The sequence below is a fragment of the Aphelocoma coerulescens genome, chromosome 1, assembly GCF_041296385.1.
Source record: "Aphelocoma coerulescens isolate FSJ_1873_10779 chromosome 1, UR_Acoe_1.0, whole genome shotgun sequence".
Classification (NCBI taxonomy): Eukaryota; Metazoa; Chordata; class Aves; order Passeriformes; family Corvidae; genus Aphelocoma; species Aphelocoma coerulescens.
In genome coordinates, this window is record NC_091013.1 from 99,558,973 (window position 1) to 99,578,264 (window position 19,292).

The window sequence follows — 19,292 nt, forward strand, 5'->3', positions numbered from 1 at the left end:
AGATGTTTTTGGATATATATAAAGGGGCACTTGACAGCCTGAAGAGACAATCCGGTTTTACAGTTCTCTTCGAAAAGCGGGCTCTCGACCGGGCGGGGGCCCTCCGGGGGGAGAGCGCAAGCAGCGGGGACCCCCCGCCCCCCCGCCCGCCCCTGGGAAGGCGCTGCCCGCCGCGGCCGGACTGGGGGTCCCGGGGCTCCGGGCGTCCGTCGGGCGCTACACGTCCAGCACGTGGTTGAGATAGGAGATGTAGCAGATGGCGAGGCGCAGGATCTCGATCTTGGAGAGCTTCTTGTCGGGGGGCAGGGTGGGCAGCAGCTTGCGCAGCTCGGCGAAGGCCAGGTTGAAGGCCTCCACGCGGATCCGCTCACGCGTGGCGTGGGCCGAGCGGTACTTGGCCGTGGCGCGGCGCCGCCGGCGCTTCTCCTCCCGGCTCAGAGGCGGCGGGTGCAGCCCCGGCCGGCCCCCGCCGCGGCTCTCCCCGCCGCCGCCGCCGCCCCGGCCCTCGCCGCCGCCGCCCTCGGCGGGCTCCGGGTCTGAGACGCAGCAGCTGAGCGCCTGGGCGTCCGCGCCGCCCAGGGACTCCGGGTCGGAGGGCGCCGAGGAGGGGTGGTCGGAGTCGGCAGCTTGGTCCGGGCTAAGCATCATCTTGGAGGGGGCGGAGGAGCCTTCCCGAGACAGAGAAGCAGAGAGAGCGGGTCAGGGCCCCGGCCGCGGGAGACAGGGGCAAGGCGGGGAGCAGGGACACGGGCAGGGACACGAGGGACATGCCGGTCCCCGCGCCCTGCCCCCGGCGCCGGTACCGCCCGAGCGGGGAGGAGGGAGAGAGCCGGGTGGACGAGTCGCGACTCCTTCAGGGAGTACTAATGAGAGCAATATCGGGGATAAACGATACCCCGTCATTTAACCATCCCCTCTCTAGCGTTTGACGGTAGCTTCAGCGGGGTATACTTCCTGCCCTTCTTCCCCGCGCTTGCCTGGGTGTTGAAACAGGCCCAGAGAGCAATTGAAGAATTTTTTTTTTTTTTCCAAACAAGCCAATATCCAGTGTCTCAATATTAGGGTGGTTCCCCACCACCCCCATCACCCCCCAGTTTTAATATTTTCCTTTCTGGCCTGCCGGTTTCTGCTTAACCGTTTCTTTTTCGGCAACGCTCTGTGGGATCCAGGCTACAGACATGATGCTTTTAAATACAGAGCTCAAGGCTCCACAAACATAACAAGGCCAATGGGGAGATTTATTTCTCCAATCCCTACGGGATCCTATGTATCTGCTAGGCTCTCCCCTCCGCTCTTTTCTCTGTGCTCCTTCTTTTTTTCCTTTTCTTTCTTTCCTTTCCTGCTGCTAATTGTGCAGATAGCCATTTGCCAGCGATCAGATGGGAATGTTTGGAGAGTTTCCGTTTCCTAAGCGTGGGATTCAAAAAGAAACAAAACCCCAAAGCAGCGGCCAAACTTTTCCATCCCTTTAAATTTTCCCTCCTCTCCCCTCCCTGCGCGAAAAGAGGGGGAGGCTAAATAAATAAATAAATAAATACGGACGTGCCTTTCAAAAGAAAATTGAATCGTATCTTCTTGCGGCCTCACAGAGCACCATCTGTCATGTAGACAGCAATACAAATCCGAGCGCGTCCGTGGACACGCCGGCATGTAATAAAACAATACATCAGGCAACTAGTGAATAACCTTGGACACAAATGTGTGTGTGTGTGTGCAGCTGGGGTGTCGAGCGAGGTGGGGAGCGAGCCTGACGGAGGAGGGAACATCGCATCCTCTCTTCCCCCGAATTAAGATTGCAAAGTATTTCCACATAAACTTTCCAGGGAAAGTCCCAGTAGGGCCTCATACCCGGTTGGGAAAAATAAGCTATTATTATTATTGTTAACAATAATAATAACAACAAGACGGGCAGGAGGAATTCTTCCCAGGCAGGGCTAGAGCCAAGCCTCCCCCCACGGGGCGAGACGCGGGGCACGCGTGGCAGGGCAGGGGGCTCGGCCGGGGGCCGAGGCTCTGCGCTCCCCGGGGTGCGCAGGGAGCCAGGACTGGGGAGGGGGAGAGAAGAGGGCTTCCTTCCCTGGGAAAGGGCTGTCTCTTGCCGGGGCCGTCGCAAACGCTTCCTCTTCGATTTTTAATAAGGAGCGTTAATCAGGCCCATAAGGCAGGAGTAGGGAAAAAACCCATTAGCGCGCAAGTCAGGTATCAGCGATCTCGTGGGGCAAAAAGATAAAGAGGAAAGGTTTAAAATCACCTTTTAACTGGCATCCAAGCGAGGGGGTTTATGCGAAAGCACGCTAGAGAGGCAGGATTTGCAGGGTGGTTGTACGAAAACGGGCAATTAAAGCGGTGGTTCCTGAAGAAAGTTGCTTAGAGGTTTCTCTACGGTGTGTGTTGAATCTCTCGCTTTGATTTAGATTTATCTGTATGGTGGGGTTTGGCGAGCTGATCAAGAAAGAGGCTTTCTTTCCTTCCCTATTTCTTTTTATTATTATTATTTTTACGGTAAACCCATGCCCCGTGCTACCTGCAAAAGGGAAAGATATTGTTAAGGCTGCTTACCTCGGTGGAGTCGTTTGGACAGCCTCTCTCTCCAGGTCCCCTCGCCCCCTCGGCGATTCCTTTACAGTTCAAATGACCCTCCGGGAGCAGAGCATGGAAAAATTAAAAAATCAAAATCAAATAAAATTAATTACGAGCGAAAAAGTGTCCTGCTCGAATAGGGAAAGGCAGATCTCATCCCTCGCCGCGGCCTCCAGCGCTCCAGAGATGGGAGATGTTACACTGTAGTGTTTGTTTGCGGAGTATAAATAACAACTTAAGTTACTTACGATGCATCAGGGGAGAAAAAGCGTTTCCCCATCAAAGTCCTCCTCCGCCCGTTTGTCCGGGGCAGCGGCTGCAGCGCACCGGCGGCTTCGGCCGGTCGGTTTTAGAGGGGGAAAGTGCCCTCTCCCCCGCTTTTCTTCCTCCTCTTCCCCGACCGCGATAAATAACAAAAGGGATGCGGCGACAGCACCGGCACCGTCCGGGATTATTCCCTCTCTCCCGCCCCCTCGGCCTCTCCTTCCCCGCGGCGGCCCCGCCGCTCCCGGGCCGGGCCGGTCGCGGGGCCCGGGGCGCGGAGCCCGGGGCGCGGAGCCCGGCGCGGCGCTGCCGGCTTTGTTCCGCCTCGGCCCGGCGCACAGGCACGCCGCGGGTCGGGGTAACAATGCGTCGCTCCCTCCTTTCTTCTCTATCCTTTTTTTTTTTTTTTTTTTTTTTTTTTTGGGGTGGGGGGAGAGGGTTGTAACGTGAGGTTTTGTTAATTCACCGGTCCGGCGGAGAGGGGCAGGAGCGAGGGAGACTCCGTCGGAAAATGAATGTTTGATTTAGTTCTTCTTCTGGTCCTTCAAGAACTGGCGAGGGGAGAAAAAAAAGGATAAACGAAACCCCCATCCGTCCCTGAGCTTCCTAACTCCTCCTGCATCTTTCGAGTGAAAAATAAAGAAAAATATGCGAAGGCTGAAAAAGAAAAACAAAACGAAATAAACGAAAATCTCGGCGCGGATTCGGAGCAGCTGCGAGAGATAACGGCGGTGTAGGACAAGGTACGCTCACATGCACAAAAAGAAAGTGCAGTTCCTCCTCCCACCCCTCCCGGAGTGGCAAAGAAGCCAAGGAGGGGTGCAGAAGGTGGCAGGGGCGAGACAGACTGACGGAGCAGAGATGCGTGTGGATCCACTTCTGGTACCAAAGGGTTTCGCCTAGAGATGGTCGGAAGAGATAAAGGCTCGGAGAAAAGGGGGCGGCATTTTTTCCCTCTTAAATTGGTATTTAATGGGAAAGCCTATTGGACAGAAACCTGGACACGAGTCACTTAATTGGACTTGACATCTGTCACAGTGTGGGAGTTTTCACAGCCCAAATATTTTCAGCAGATCAGATTCTCACTGAATCTGTGCCACAAATTATAACAGTCGAGAGCAGCCCATGATATAAACCCTAGCCTCTGGATATACAGTCTCTAGCCATGCTCACTCCCACTGCCGTCGTCTCCCCCCGCCCAAATATTGGATACCCACTGATCTAGAAAAACACCGCTGGCATTTCACATGTAAGCTAATAAATAAGCTTTAAACATCAATTTGCATCATGTATACCAAGCTTGTGGAGAATCATCAGACTGGTTTTTTAGTTCATTTATTTTGGTGGTCCCCATGCCCTGTCTCCCATCCCCCCCCCAATCCCAGTGCACAGCAGGCATGGACCTGTCAGAGCCAGGGGGACAGAAAGCCTCCCCTTCTCCCTTTGCCTCCTGCCCTCCCTGCTCCAGTGCACAGACAATGAGGCGAGGGAGTCAGCCATGGGTCTGTGGCTTTTCTGCTCTCAAGAAACTGGATTGAGCCAGGCTCCTTCGTGCCTGAGTCAGGGGATGCCTGTGACCAAAGTGACTCCTCTTGCTGTCACCTTGCTCCAGCCCCTGCCAGATGGCAGTGCTTTCTCTGCCCTGATCCCCATTACCCTCCCTGCAGATCTCTTCAAGTGGGTTCCACAGCCACTTTTCTGGGTGTAATCGTTTTCTTCCATGGGGACTTTTCTGTGCCAGGAGCCTGTAATGGTAGGCTCCCTTTGGAGCCCCAAAAAAGGGACAGTGGGAGGGGTGGGTAAGACAGAGCAGAACTGATTCTTCTGCTCACCAGCAGCTCAGTGGGTGATTCTGGGTCCCATCAGTAGGAAGCATGGGGGAAACGTGACAGGAAGACACTTGCAGGGACACCTGAGGGTGACCCACATGCAACAGGCTGGAAGATCTTTGAATGGGGAGAGATTCTGCACTTGATATGATTTACAGGGCCTTAACTGGAATGAGTAGCATGCCTGAATAATTTTGGGTTTTGCCTATTTTTTTTAAATGGGAGGTACTCTAGCAAAGAATATAATCCCCCTGCATGACACCTGGCCCACCAGGGAAAGAAATGCCCAAAAGTGGATTCTTGTGAACACTTCTCGCAGGGAAGTTTGGGGATTTATCTCCCTTCCCCTGCCCATAAGAAGTCTCCAAGGCAGCAGGAGGCTGTCACTTGCTCTGACCCCACATAGTGGCACTGGTTCCATGGATATCCAGCATGATCCCAGCCAGGCCTCTGGAGATGCTTGGCTAAGCTATCCTTGTCTGCAGTGGGACATGCCAGAAAGATTCAGATGCAAGCCACTGAGGCTGTGGCACATCCCCATTCAGCTCACCTTACTGGTAACCTTCACAGGTGCTCTTTGGAGATCAGGATCTGAGCAGTTCAAGGTCACTGTGCTCCACATGCCAAGACCCAAGATCCCATTCCATCAAATGACCACCATCCCACACTTCAATGAGAAAGCTGTGGAGGAGACCTCCTCCAGCTCTAACTTGACTATGCTGGGGGCTTTGGCTTGCAGTGCTCCCCAAGGTGTAAGTCTGAGGCCTCAGCCCACAGAAGCTGCAGGTGATGGAATAAGTAGCTGGCTAAGGCTGCCACAGATAACAGCCAGGAAGCTGCTAATTCATGCAAGCCACCCTGCTCTCTGCTACAGATGCTGTCATCATATGGCTTGCTTTTTAGTTTTAATTTTCAGGGAAGACCAAACAGTTGCTTCTCAATTTCTGCAGTTATGATGGACATTTCTGACACCTGATAAAGCACTGGTTACTGCCCCTGGGATTCGATTACCCCACTGCTCTGCTACCAGATGTATTAAATCTAGAGGATCCCACTTTGCCCTGGGCATGCCAGGCCTGCAGTGTTTACCCAAACCTCCCTGCTGGGATACTGCAAATCTTCTCACATCAGCTGCAAGACACAGGGTGTAGTCTCTGTATCTTTAGCCTTTAAAAGCCAGTCAGAAATGCTGGAGCTGACAAAGCCCAGCATTTCTGCATCTCTGAGCAAACAAAGCCCCAAAGCCCAGAAGCAGGGCCAAATTCTCCCAGCAGAGAGCTCTCCTGCCACTCACCACTTACAGTCACCTATCACTATGGAGCAAGAGGCTGGTTCTGAGAGCTCAGCATACTTGGGGCCAACTGGCCCAGGCATGGAGGTCACCAGAAACAATCAGAAATTGAGGGACAAAAGTGCATTCGATGAAAACTAAAAGTTCCCCTTTGACAAGGAAAGGATGACTATAGCTCTCCCTCAAGCTCATTTTGCCTTTTCCTTAGGAAATAGCCCGCGACAAGTGGAGACCTGTACGTTGGCAATCAGTATGGTCCCAAAGGAAGCTGCATAGATGCAAAGCCACCTTATGATTTATATCCCCAAATACACATGCAGCCAGCCACAAGTCTATGGTTGGCCACTTCACTAAGCAAGCACCTCACTGGCATCAAGGCAAGCTGAGATTCCCACATGGTTTGAAAGATGCCCTCAATGGCATGAACAGCATTGGTTTGGCTTCTCCATAAAAGGTGAAACTGCAACCTACAAGCTGCACACGCTGAAGAGAAATATATGAAATATATTAATATATGAACATGAAAAACAGTGGCACAACAAGGGTCTCCAGTCTGTACAGTGGGCATCCAGAGATATTGTATGGCTGTGGCCTTACTGCACTCTATATCCAGAATAGTGAGCCTTGCAGCACAGGTGGACATGAATCTCCTGGAGGAGAATTTGGTATTTCATTTTGCCATGCTGGAGGGCTGTAAGGGAGTTGTGAACATCTCTTCTTCCTTACCTGGCTTGAGATGTTGTGTGGCTGGAGGTACAGGAGAAGGGGAGGTGGTTTCCTGTGGACAGCATTGCAGCTCACACTGCTCCTTCCCAGCAACCTCTTAAGTTTAATGAGAATGAAAGGTGTCCAAAGAAAGACATGGTATGAACAAAGTCACACCCCACCTTTGTTGGGGCCGTCTCACTGAAAAGCAATATGAAAATCATTCTATTTTGACTTCCAGGGCTTGCTGACAAGCCAATAAAACCTTATGAACCAGACTGCTCACTAGATAAGTCCTAACACAGAACTAATATTAGTTAATTCATTAGTGATAGCAAATAAAAGTTGCCCACTCCTGTGAGACTTACAGTGTCACAGGCCACCAAACAATATCAAGTCATAAGCGGTGCTGAATTTGTGACAAGAGACTCACAGCTCAGGGTTTTTCAGGCATCAGTGGGATCAGATTTTGGAAAGGCAAGATTCAGAAGAGGATTGTCTTCAGGATGCAGTATGAAGAGACAATACTGAAAACAGTGCTTCCATGTGATGATATTTTGTGGAAAGAGAGGACTTTCTTGTGAACATCTCATATTCACATCACACAATGATTTGAAGGTGATGTCATTTTTGAGAATAGTCAGGGCTGTTGTGTGGCCCCTAAAAGTCTAAAAAGGTGAAGCACTAACACCCTGAAGTGGCCATATGTCCCAAGGAGATGTCCTTCTAGCCTGGAAAAGCAGATTAATGAAAGAATCCAACTGCTCTCTCCAGCCCTGGGCCAGGTATTAGGTAATAATTTTTCACTTTCAGTTTGAGCAAATCTCGCAGGTCTGCCATGGGGAGACATCAAACATGAGAACCCACGATGCTGCTTTTATGGTGTTGCTTGTCAGAGCAGAGCGGCACTTCCATTACCTGCATGTCCTCTGTCTGCCGAAAGGACAGCTTTGTGGGATGCTTGAGAACATCCATTCTCTTTTATAGCAGACGCCATTCACGTTGCTGGCATATGCTGCCCATTGAAATAAATGGAGCTTGTCACTCTTGGATGTGTTCCTTGGAAGTAAATGGTCAAACAAATTAGAATGCTGAGCCATGAAAATCCTTGTCCTTTTGAAAAATCTGTGCTGGATGTAGCTCAGTGCCTCTGCTCATGGTTTCCTTAGACATTTGGGTGATATTTTTTGGTTTTCCATTGGTCATGTTTACTTTCTCTGAGGCTGTTTTAATAACAGGTCAGGAACTTTGAGGCTGCTGGCAGGAGCAGCCTGTGACTGGGTAAGGTGAAAAACATAGTGTCCCATGAACAGAGGTACTAGGGCCACCAGGTCTGGATGTGAGTTCCCCCTGGCTGAGGTCTGCCTCAGTTTGTGGGACTGGCAGGACCCTCAGCTGCTCCCTTGCAAATATGAGTGTGACTTCCCTGGGAGTGGCTGCTATGTTTAAACCAGTAGTCTCCAGCTGAAATATATGGCTTTTGGACAAAATCCTGATTCTTTTTGTCTGATTGCTGCCTTTGGCTTATGTCCCTTGGTCTCCACTTCTAGTCTTTTCCTTTGCTTGTTGGACTAGAGGAGCTATGGCATTAAGATCCAGCTGCCACTGTAAAGAGCCAGGTGTGCTCATGAGGGTGGTCAGGCCCCTTCACTGCCACATTGTCTTGACCTCTCCAAAGATCATCCTTGAGATGTGAGTATTGACAGCTCTCATGAGAGGAGGGTATATTGAGAAATGGAGGATGATGAGGAATTTTTAAAGGCAGAAGGGGCCATTGTGAGCATCTCCGTGCAGGCTGAAGGCCACAGGACTTCCCTCTTCATTTCCTTTATGACGGAGTGTGCATTTTTCAGAAATAATACCCATTCTTGGTCTAAACATTGATGGTGAAGGATTCCCTATGATCCCTGGCAGGTTACTCCACCAGCTGTTTTTCCCCACTGTTGAAAACACTGATGTAAAAAATGAGCATGCCCACCTTCAGCATCCCACAGCATCATGTGGGATTTTCTTATATCTTGGCCCCTGGATTAAGAGTTCTCTTTTATTATATTATGAAGTTAAGGTCGGGATTTTGTATACAGGTATATACATGTGTGCTGTACAGCTGATATGCCTGCCTGCACCAGTTATTAACTGGGACTTTCTGGTCATGCAGAGCATAGCTACAGCTATTGCTGCTGCTCTGGTCAAATGTCTGGAAATTTTGGACAAGTGGGAAAATTCCACCTGGGCAAACATTTCAGACAGAAAGAAAAGACATGCCTGAGTAAACCCAGACATCTGTTGGTCCTTCCTAGGTCAGTATTCATCAGTAGTGGCCATATCGATTCTGCAGCCATCTTTTTATTAAACTGAACAGGATTCAATGTCTTGTCATTACGCAGAAGAGACCAAGACTGTTTTATTTCTAAGGTGCTTCTGATCATGGGATATTTTCTATTCTTCCTGTTCATCATCCTAGACCAGAAATGTGATGCTTAGCATGCTGAGCTCTGAATGTAAAATAAGAAATACTTACTGTGCTCTACAGTATGTCTGTACGACACTAATGCAGCCTGGATGCTCCTGGAACATGTATATTAGGAAACCATATCACACTAAAATTACAGAAAACACATATAAAAACCTAAAAATATCCACAGTAGGTTAGACCAAAGGTATCTTGTTTTCAGCAGTACCAAAAGAGGGAAACCTGTAAGAATAATATAAATCTACAGTGATACTGCCCTCAAATATTATCCTGACATCCAATTAATTAAAGTTTAATGCACTGGATGAATTTTCCTTTTCTGAATTTGTCAAGTTGCGGTTTGAATACATGTGACTTTTCAGCATCCATAATTTCCCATGGAAAGGACGTCTCTGTGAGCTATGTGATTTAGGTAAATGCATAAAGAGGTGCTTGTAAACATGTTTGCAAATAAAATAGCCAAGTTTGCTGAATTACTGTGGCTTGTATTGCTGATGAGCACATGAAGAGTAGCGTTGAGTATGTGGGCAGTAGTACCTTATGTTTTCAATGAATGCATTTGGTTGGAAGCATAAACAGTGGGCGGATTAAAGCCAGTTAGGAAAAAGAGGAGGAATCTCCTGCAGCCTGGGTAGGGGGAAGGAAGCAAGACCAAGACCTGGTTCCTTGAAATTGATCACCTTAAACCGACCTGGGCCAGGGCCTGAAAATGAGACTAGTCATGCACAAGCACACACATTTGTTACATAGGTTGGAGCCATGGAAAGTGTCCATGTGGATCAGGCACTAAAGCAGTTAACAAAACAAGCCAGAAACAGAGATGCATTAACCTTTGCAACGAACTCGATAGCAATCCCCACACATAAATGACTAGTGAGAAATTTGCGAATTAAGCAGCACAAATAGGAGGAACTTGGTGATTTCTACACGCCTGATGCACTAAATGGGGAGTGTGAGCTTATGTGGCTCCCAGACACACGGCTGGGAGGCAGCAGTCACTGAATTGAGCGGGAGGCAGACACCGTGTGCTTTGCCACCGAGGACCTTACCTGTGCACATGTGTGCAACTGCTGGCTGCCAGGGTGAGGAAAGAAAAAGTGGATGTCAAGTCTAGCTGGCAGCCAATGCATCTGTCTTCTGTCTTTCACTCACCCACAGTCGAGGTGGAACTTGGCTATTTTTAAATCTGATGTCTGTGTGTGTAGCCATGGGGAATGCTCTTTCTTATGAAAAAGAAAAAATAGAAAAAGAAAAAAATTAAGATTTTGCATTCCATAAGCAGATATTTTCCCTCTCTTGATGCCAAGCACCTCACCCCACAGGTTTCCTTTCTTCACTTGGAAGCAGAACTTGTAAAACAAAACCCAGTGATCATTACTGGACTGCTTAGGCCAGCTGACCAGGGAAGAAAATCTGCCATGTGATACATGCAGGGTAAGAATGGCCTCATGGGACGTATCAGGTGCTCTGCCCAGTTCAGTGTCTTTTCCCCAGCCATGGCCAGTATCAGCATCTCCTGGAATGAGCAGGAAGGTTTTCACCAGCATGTGGAGTGTTCAAGACCATTTTATTTCTACTTGTATAGCTTAGGCCAGCTGTAACTGGCTTTATGCTGACTTCTGTGAATTGTATGATCATTCCTGGCAAAAGAGGGAAATTGATTTATTCCAAGAAATCATTCAGGGCTAACAAATTGTTTTTCCTATCAAAATGTTTCCAGGGAACACAATCAGGTGTCTGAAAAGCCATTCCTTTCCCACAGAGGCATACACCATGTCCTAGACTGCATCCCTGTGCAGGCTTAACATCTTCCAACAGCTGCTTCTCCCTCAACTTCCAGACCTCTGGTTCTCCAGTCCTGAGCATGTGGAAGGTGGTGTTGAGTCTTCTGCATCTTCAGTCATTTCCACTGACCACCTTCTCCATTTCACTGAGGCTATGTAGCACTGGTGTCCTGATTTTTGAGATTCTCTCTGAACTTAAACCAGCTAGGTCACTAACTGCTGGATATTTCTCTTTATTATATTTGCATAATATCGGGATGTATTTTATATATTTTATATATTTTACATATTCCCATAATTTTGAACTCTGTCTTCTGGTGTGAGCTCTGGAGTTGGTTTTGCATCCTCTTCTTGGACATGTTTCCTCATATCTTTCTCAACATTAAATTTGTCCATTGGACACTGTTATCTTTCCTGCCTGGATCCCCTATTTTCCCTTTTGTTTCCCCATGCTTGTTATTTGTTAGTGTTCATCATAAACTATTCTCAAACTACCTAGTTGGATGGTCTCGTTTGAAAGGAAGAAGTCTTAACGAGAAGACTGGCTGGTCAGGACTCAGTCCAAGTGAAGAACACAACCTCCCTGAAGGATAAAATAACCTCTGTTGTCTTTTCAGGATTTCCTCACAAACTCAGACCATTTCTATTTGTATCTAGGACAGTGCTTGATGCTTACAGGAACTCTACTAAAACATCCTAGGGCAGTAACTCTTTATATATATGTATACATATGAGTTCAGATAGGCACATTTGTAAGGCAGCTTCTTTAGATTCCTCTCAGGCTCCAGATTTTCTGCTTGTCTTCTCAAGAAAACTCCACTTTTGGGCTACAATTAAAGATGAAATGAAAAAGCAAAGCAACTGCATGTCTATGAAATTTCATGTTATAATTCACATTCTAATTATTTCCTTCTTCTGCAGCCTCTGTGTTCATCTCTGCAGGGTTAGTATGAGACATATCTGGTTAGGGAGTCTGGATTTTTTCTGGAGTCATGATTATGTAAAATTACAGCATCCCCTTAGAAAAGTGCTTCTAGCCTACATGGTGTTGAGATGAATTTGAAACTATGCCTGGAGAGGGTTAGACACAGAGAAGTATCAATGTGTATGAAGAGTGCTGAGGTCAAAATTCTATGGGATATGAACTATCTTGCTTCATTTTGATGGGGTACAATTTCATCGTTCACAGTTACTGACAAGATTTTTAATAAGACTAGAGTTGTACTAGAATGCTGTAAAGCACTTGCAAGCCCATATGGCTTAGCAAGTGTGTGCATTTCGAGGAGGTGAAGAGTGCCTGATGTTGAAGGCTGTGGGATAGAAGAGGCTTCCATTTCTGCGTATTGTAGTTAAATGTTCAGCTCTGTGCAGCTCCACTTCAGCAGTCTTTCTTATCCCTGTTAGGGCTGTGCCTGTTGCCCCAAGAAACTCTCATTGAATGACTGGAGAGGGACTTTTCACAAGTGTGTGTAGTGACAGGACAAGGGGGAATGGCTTCAAAATGAAAGAGGGTAAATTTAGATAAGATATTAGGAAGCAATTCTGTGAGGGTGGTGAGGGGCTGGCATAGAGAAGTTGTGGATGCCCCACCCTTGAAAGTGTTCAGGATCAGGCTGGATGGGGCTTTAAGCAACCTGGTCTAGTGGAAGGTGTCCCTGTCCATGGTGGGGGCACTGGAACTAGATGATCTTTAAGGTCCTTTCCAACCCAAACCATTCTATGAGTCTATGATTTTATGAGCCAATTCAAACCTTTCTTCACCAAGACTCAAATGTCAGGAGTTTTTATGCAGAAGAACAGTCCCTGTCTACCTCCATGAAGTGGCTTAGGATAGAGCAGTATCTAATGGTGCTCTGCTAAACCAAATAAGCTCATACTCCCAGGTCTGCAGATGCTGTCATTCACTGATCCCAGTGTTTGGAGAACATTCCCAAGGGAATTATTCCACAGACTGGTGGTAGCCATAGTCTGCATAGGGTCATTTACAAAGCATAGCATCTCTGAGTCCTTGGCTCCAGAAAAAATGAAACCTCTGGGCTGATTTTAGGCTGTAAAGACTCTTGTTTGCTATTGACCATAGTTGGCTTGTATTCAGGTTCAAAGAAATAAAGTTGAATGCTAGGCTGTCTTGAAGTCCTTTTGTGGTTTTCTCAGGTAAGGTCTCTCCACTGCTCACTTTCTCTATAGTCCTTTAGAATAAGGACTGAGTTTTGAGTTGTCCCCCTGTGTGTAGTGGGTATGAACTTCCTGACAACTGCTGCTCTGCAGTATTGAGCAGAAGCTAATGCAGTTTGATTCACCACTCACTTAGGGCTGACAGATGAACTGGCCAGTCTTTTTGTGGCAGTTTAGTCTACTTTCATATCCAGCTGTCTGCCTCCTCCATCAGCCACAAGTTATTGCCCCTGTGACAGAAAGTCTCAGCAGCTCCAGTTCATCATCTGGTGTCTCAGTGCTTTTAAGCTAATGCACCAAACTCTGCCATGGCAGAGCCACGGGAGGATGCACATTCCCATCTGCCAGTTCTGCAAAGGGAGTAATGGGAGGAGGGTCACCAGGAAGTTCTTAAACTACTACTGTGGGGCTCATCAAAGCTCATCTGTCAGAGCACTTGAGTGAATCAAGTTACTGGTAATTGAGATCAGTATCACTGCTCTGTGCCTGAGCAGACTGCAGCTTGCAGGTTATAGAGGCTCTAGCCTAGCCCTTGGTCCTTAGAGCCTTAGGTCCTAAAAGGAAAAGTCTCTGCTTTTTTGATGGATTCAAGATTTCATGACCATATCCATATTTTATATGCTATAGCTGGAAAATGAGTACGCTTTTCATTCAGAGCTTGTCATCTCAAGGAAAATTACAGGATAGGTCACTGGAGGAAGCAAATTATGGACTGCAGCTAATAAATGGCCATTTACTGGGGCTGCAAAGGCTTGGGAGATGGAGGGTCTTCCAAGGCTGCAGTTTCACAAGCAAGATTAACATTTCTGCATGGAGCTTGACAAGTATATTCAGGCTCTTTATGCAAGTACCTCAAGAGAAAAGAGATCTCCCTTTTTGTGAAATGGGGGAGCATGGGGAGGTAGCTGGGGAGAAGAGAAAGATTAAAGGCTACAGGTTGAGTCAGGCGAGGCTTGGTTTTGTCTCTTGTCAGAAAGTTTGGACAGAGAATACTTTAAGGCATGTAGCCTGGTCCTGGAAACATTCCTTCCCAAAAAGCTCAGCCTGGCTCATGGTCCATTTGCAGGAAAGCAGGAGGTGGGCGTGCACCCGCTGCAAGCATCAAGCAGGGGCACCAATGTGGCAGCTGGCTCCCGTCCCTCTTACGGCTGCTTGGGCATTTCCCTGTGGCATACCCCTGAAAAACCCAGAGGCATCCCAGAGCCTCAGCAGAGGCTGAGACTTTGCCATGGTGCACACATTGGTGCTGGGCTCCCCCTCACCAGCTGGACTGTTCTTCCAGCAGCCAGGAAAAGCAATCATTGGCAAAGGTAATGAGATGGAGTCAGGCACACTATGTAAATAGTGTTTGGGCTACATAATCCCACACTATGAGCCACGTTTCCATGAGAGAGGCAGTCTGGCCCCCTTGGATAATCTTAATCATTTCTGACATGAAGGCTTCTTCTCCTATTTCATGACTTATTTCCCCAGTATCATTTAAATGTATTAAAACACTCTTAGCGTAGAAAGTAGGCATCATGTTAGCATAATATCTAATCAGAACTAGTCTGCCTGTCCCTGCAGGGTTTATTTATTTATTTATTTAGTGTCTGTTTGTGCTGTTTTCTTGTTAGATTGGAAAGCCCTTCCTTGACATACTCATTTGTTCTGCTGTGTAATAGAATAGGATCCTTCAGAGCTGCTGACATCTGCTTTATTTTTGAGATCTGCAACTCTCAGCCCACAAAGCAACAATGATAATAATAATAGCAATAATAATAATCATAGTGCTAGGAAACCTGAGAAGTGAAGTTAAGCATGAAGAGGAGAGGACAAAAAATGGATGAGGAAAAAAATGGGCTGGCAAAGAGTGTTTCGATCACTGGAAGTGTATTTTTATCGGCCCTGATTCTCCACTCACTTACTCATGCTTTATGATTGCACTGCCCTGTGGACTGCAATTAATTTCTTTGTGACTTGCAATATTGCAGGGGAGAGGGGATCAGGCACCGTGGTGTGTGTGATCAGGACACTTGTTCATGGGTATATTCAGCTCTGCTCTCACTCAAGTACATTGCTTTGATTTCTCAATGGCATTGCAGTATTGATTTTGAAGGGAATTAGTTTCTTCAGAGCTCCCGAAGATTTGGCCATTGTGATTTCTCAGGACTTATTCAGCCTCCTCCCCCACAACTTTATCCTCACATGTCACAGCTGAAATAATTGGCATTGCACTATATCAAACTGGCAGGATGCAGTCCTGAAGGCTGGGGGGAATCAAATCCAGAGCAAGCCTTGACAAAAAGCTGCATGAGGAAGAGAGTTGTTGGGCTAAGCACTGTCTGAAATAGGCCTGGTAGCCATGACTGCCCACTCCAGGTCACCTTGTCTGAATCCTGCTCTGTACAGGGCTTTGTACTAAGGAGACGAGACTGTACTGCAAGGAGGAAAGAAGGGGAATGGTAAAAAAAGGTAGGAAAGGGAAGGAAAGAAGAAAGGAGTAGGAAAAGAGGAAGGAGAAGAAAAAATAAAAAAAGAAAAAAGGTTCCAGCAGTAATATCAGGTCATGTTGACCTTCGAGAGTCCTTGAGGGTGGTGAGCTTATATTAGTGTGTTAATCTAAGTGGCTGTCACACCATTCCCTAATGTAAATTATTCACACTTAGGAATTCTTCATGATTTTAGACTTAAGATGGAAACAAAGGTGAGGACTCATGGTATCAAAAAGTTAGGTTCTAAAGACAAGCTTCATGGTTGATCTCAATAGTTGTGGCCAGTCAATAGGCAAACAAACCTAGATGGGCTTGAAATTGGTGAATTTACCTCATCCTGAGTGGTTGAGAGTGAGTGGCTCTCTTGCTCATTAGCCTAAGGCCTTCTGTAGTAAAAACAGGGTGGCTGAGCAAGTAGAGACCTGGCAGAAGTCTAAACAGCTTCATTAGCAAAAGCACAAAACCACCCAGACCCAGAAGCAAAACTCAGGCTCCAGCAATTGTTGCCCTCCCCCTTTCAGAAGGACAGTCTGGGCTGAAGACTCTTACTCATAATGGGTTTACCAAGTCCAGCTTCTTCTGGCCCAGAGCTTGGGTCTCCTCAGAGCCCTCAGTGCACACTATTACTATTACTGGTGTCATAATTTTTTACACCAGACATAGGTGTGACATCTTACAACTATTGGTAGGGTCACCCTTCTGCCAAGTTCCTTACGTATATGGCATGCAGGCATAGATTAATACAAAATAGGAAAGAGGCTTATGAAAACTAATGATGGAAAAGACTTATGAGGTCCCGCATCTGCTCCATTTTTCTCCCATCATAGGCTTACAAATTAACGTACCTCTATTACTGTTTTGCCTGGTTTTTAAATACTCTAGCCACAGGACTTGTGTGTCTCATGGAAGGCTTTTCCATCTACCAGCAGCTCTCACACTCTCCAAAGGTGCTGCAGGAGACCTTCTCCAGCACCTCACCCCGTGTCAGACCCCCAGAGGATATGCGTGTTCTACAGCTTGTCTGATTTGCCACTACTTGAGCTACATCAACCTGTGGCATCCCTCAGATACTTAGAAGCATTTTAGTACCATTCCATTCCATTTCAGGTGACTATTTTCTTTCAGAAGGCATAGCAGGAGTGGTTTTCCCAGGAACCTAATGGATTCTTACACCTCTCATGAATGACACTGTGCCACCAAGCTGTATGAGCCACCAGACTCCTTCACTGGCATTGGACTGTGCTCACCACTCTTTCACACATCATGATTCATGCCTGTGTGAGTGGCCACAGGCTTGCTGGCAACCTCTGTCTTTACAGGTCCAGATCACCTTTTCCTTCTGCTAAGTCCTGTACGCCTTCTCGTTTTGCTCCTTAGTGCAGTCCCACAATACTTTCCTTGCTCTGGTGAGTAACTGCTGTCTGTGCCCTCCACTGGTTGCTGCCAAGCCAAGCTAGCTGCTCTTCCCATGCTCTTTCCTCAAAGTAAAACTATCCTGCCCAATTGTAGGGTTATTTCTATTGTTCTTCAGTTTCTCCTTGCAGTTTACTCTTGTGTCTGTGGAAATCAGGCATTTACCATCAGTTCACTGGGCAAAAAGGCCATTTTGGAGATACTTAAATCGTATCTGTCATTGTACTCCTTGGTTGAGCTAATGGTTTTGAGTTTGAGAGCCTGAGGATGAAGTAATAATACTTTTCTTGACTTGTTGGTTAAATAAGACTTAGGGAAGCTCTGAGAAATGTGAATATGCCAGTGGTTCTTGGCATAGGAGAGTCTGGAATGGGCCATAGTCTCTTGAGATAGGTGGACTAAGTGTGCAGATAGAAAATGAGCTGCAAGATGAGGACATAAATTTATGGGAAAAAATTGAGTTTGGCTGAAAATTAAAAAAAAAAGAAAAAAAGAAAGAAGAAGTGGAAGGTATATTACCTCCACTGAAGGGAGGAGAAGCCTTATGGCTTACAGGCTGGATAACAGGACTCTTGGAAATGAGGGCAGGTGATAACAGGCTATAGGGATGTACTTCCTTGTGAGAGAAATCTGCTACCTTTCCCCGTTTAACCAATGGGAAAATAAACATTATTTAAAGAGCAAGAACAGTGAGCACTGTTTGATGAGGGCCATCATGGGTGTCATTTCAATAAGACTCCTCACAAGCACTGTTAATTACCTATCCAAGCACAGTGGCTCATATTTTTATACCTGAGTGAATAAAATTAATGTCTCAGATCTAAACATCTAAATAAAAGTGTCATCTATCTCCCAGAGCAGCTAAGGCTAGAGAATTTATGGATGTACAGGAGCTCTGAAGATAAGGCCCTATTTGTTTCAGTGTGTCTTGATTTTTGGGAACTTAACTATGGTCACCCAAACCAAAATGTTTTGTGCTCTGTTCCTATGGATTTAATCACATAATCCACAGCAATTTAGGCAAAACAGAGAAATCAACTACTCAGAATTTCTCTCAGACACCAAACATGCCAGTTTTCTTGTACTCCTGTGTCACCTCATTATGGGATATTGATTTCCATTACTGTGTATTTCAGAAAATTCCCTGAGTAATGCTGTGGTGATTTGCGCCGAACAGGGCACCTCAGTAATCTTCTGGCAGGCAGGAGAAAGAAACACACCTTGCCTGTCAAGCAAAACCCTGTCAACCCAACAGGCCAAATTCATTCAGCCCACCGCCCAGTTCCTGTTCCTCTTGCAGTATCTCTGAGGTGGAATTGAGTTTTCAGATTTGTTCACGAATCAAGTGAGATTCAGGATCATTTGCTTAAAAATGCCATCTCACATGTTGCCACCTCTCAGTGTGATAGCCCAGTGAGAAAACCCTGCAGTAATAATGTTACCCTCTGGCCCTGAGGATAACAAATACCCAGTTCTGATGGGAGAAAGATGCATTGGTAATTAGCAAATGTTTGAACATGCTGCACCCTGCCAACCTATACCCAACTTGATGCTATGCTTCCCATTAGGACATACATCTATTCTTGCTGCTGGTGAAGACCCCTTAAGCATCTCTTACTGTATGATCAATGTCAGTAAAGCTGTGGTACTTCTCTTAAGCTACATAAATTGCTTAAGTTAAGTTGATACAATATGGGAAAGGTAGTGGAGAGCTAGGAAGTTTGATATGAGCTCCTGGTGGACTCTTAACAGAACCAGAACCATCATTCTCTCATAGGTATTGGACCTGTTATCCCAGGAAAAAATGTCACGGGAGCTGGCCATGAGTACCAAACTTGTTTAAACACCAAACACTATTCAAACACTTGCAGGATAACAGGAAGACTGGAAAGCAGACTGAGACACTGATGTTTAGGAGGGTTTTCATTCTGTGTAATAAGGTCATAGAACATTCTGCTTTTAATTGAGTAAATAGAACAGATTTTATCTGAAACAATACTTGCCTTTAAACATGACACTGCTCTAACAGTCCTGGAACTCAGCTCTTTCTGCATGCATGATCCAGTTCTCATTCATTTCAACAATCCCACACATGATAGTTGGATTCTTAGCTGCCTTAGAGCAATTTTGTCCCTCAGCTAGTGACACTAATCCAGTGTCACTGCCTTACACTCAGAGAGATGCAGAACACTCCTAGTGAATGACTAAGGTTCAGAGGAATAACCAGCATGGTCAGGGGAATTACATTACACCTGATCAGACTGCCATGAGATGACTTGTTATGTTGCCTTTTCAGTTTCTTCA

At 46.6% G+C, this 19,292-nt stretch overlaps 1 protein-coding gene across 1 annotated transcript; it reads right to left on the minus strand.

The window, feature by feature from the left end:
- Positions 1 to 216: 216 nt before the first annotated feature.
- NHLH2 (nescient helix-loop-helix 2) lies at positions 217 to 2,825 on the minus strand. Its single transcript, XM_069031727.1, has 2 exons — positions 2,560 to 2,825; positions 217 to 668 (listed from the first exon to the last, which is right to left on the minus strand). The coding sequence occupies exon 2, from the start codon at positions 646 to 648 to the stop codon at positions 217 to 219; it is 432 nt and encodes a 143-aa protein (XP_068887828.1). The 5' UTR covers positions 649 to 668; positions 2,560 to 2,825.
- Positions 2,826 to 19,292: the final 16,467 nt, after the last annotated feature.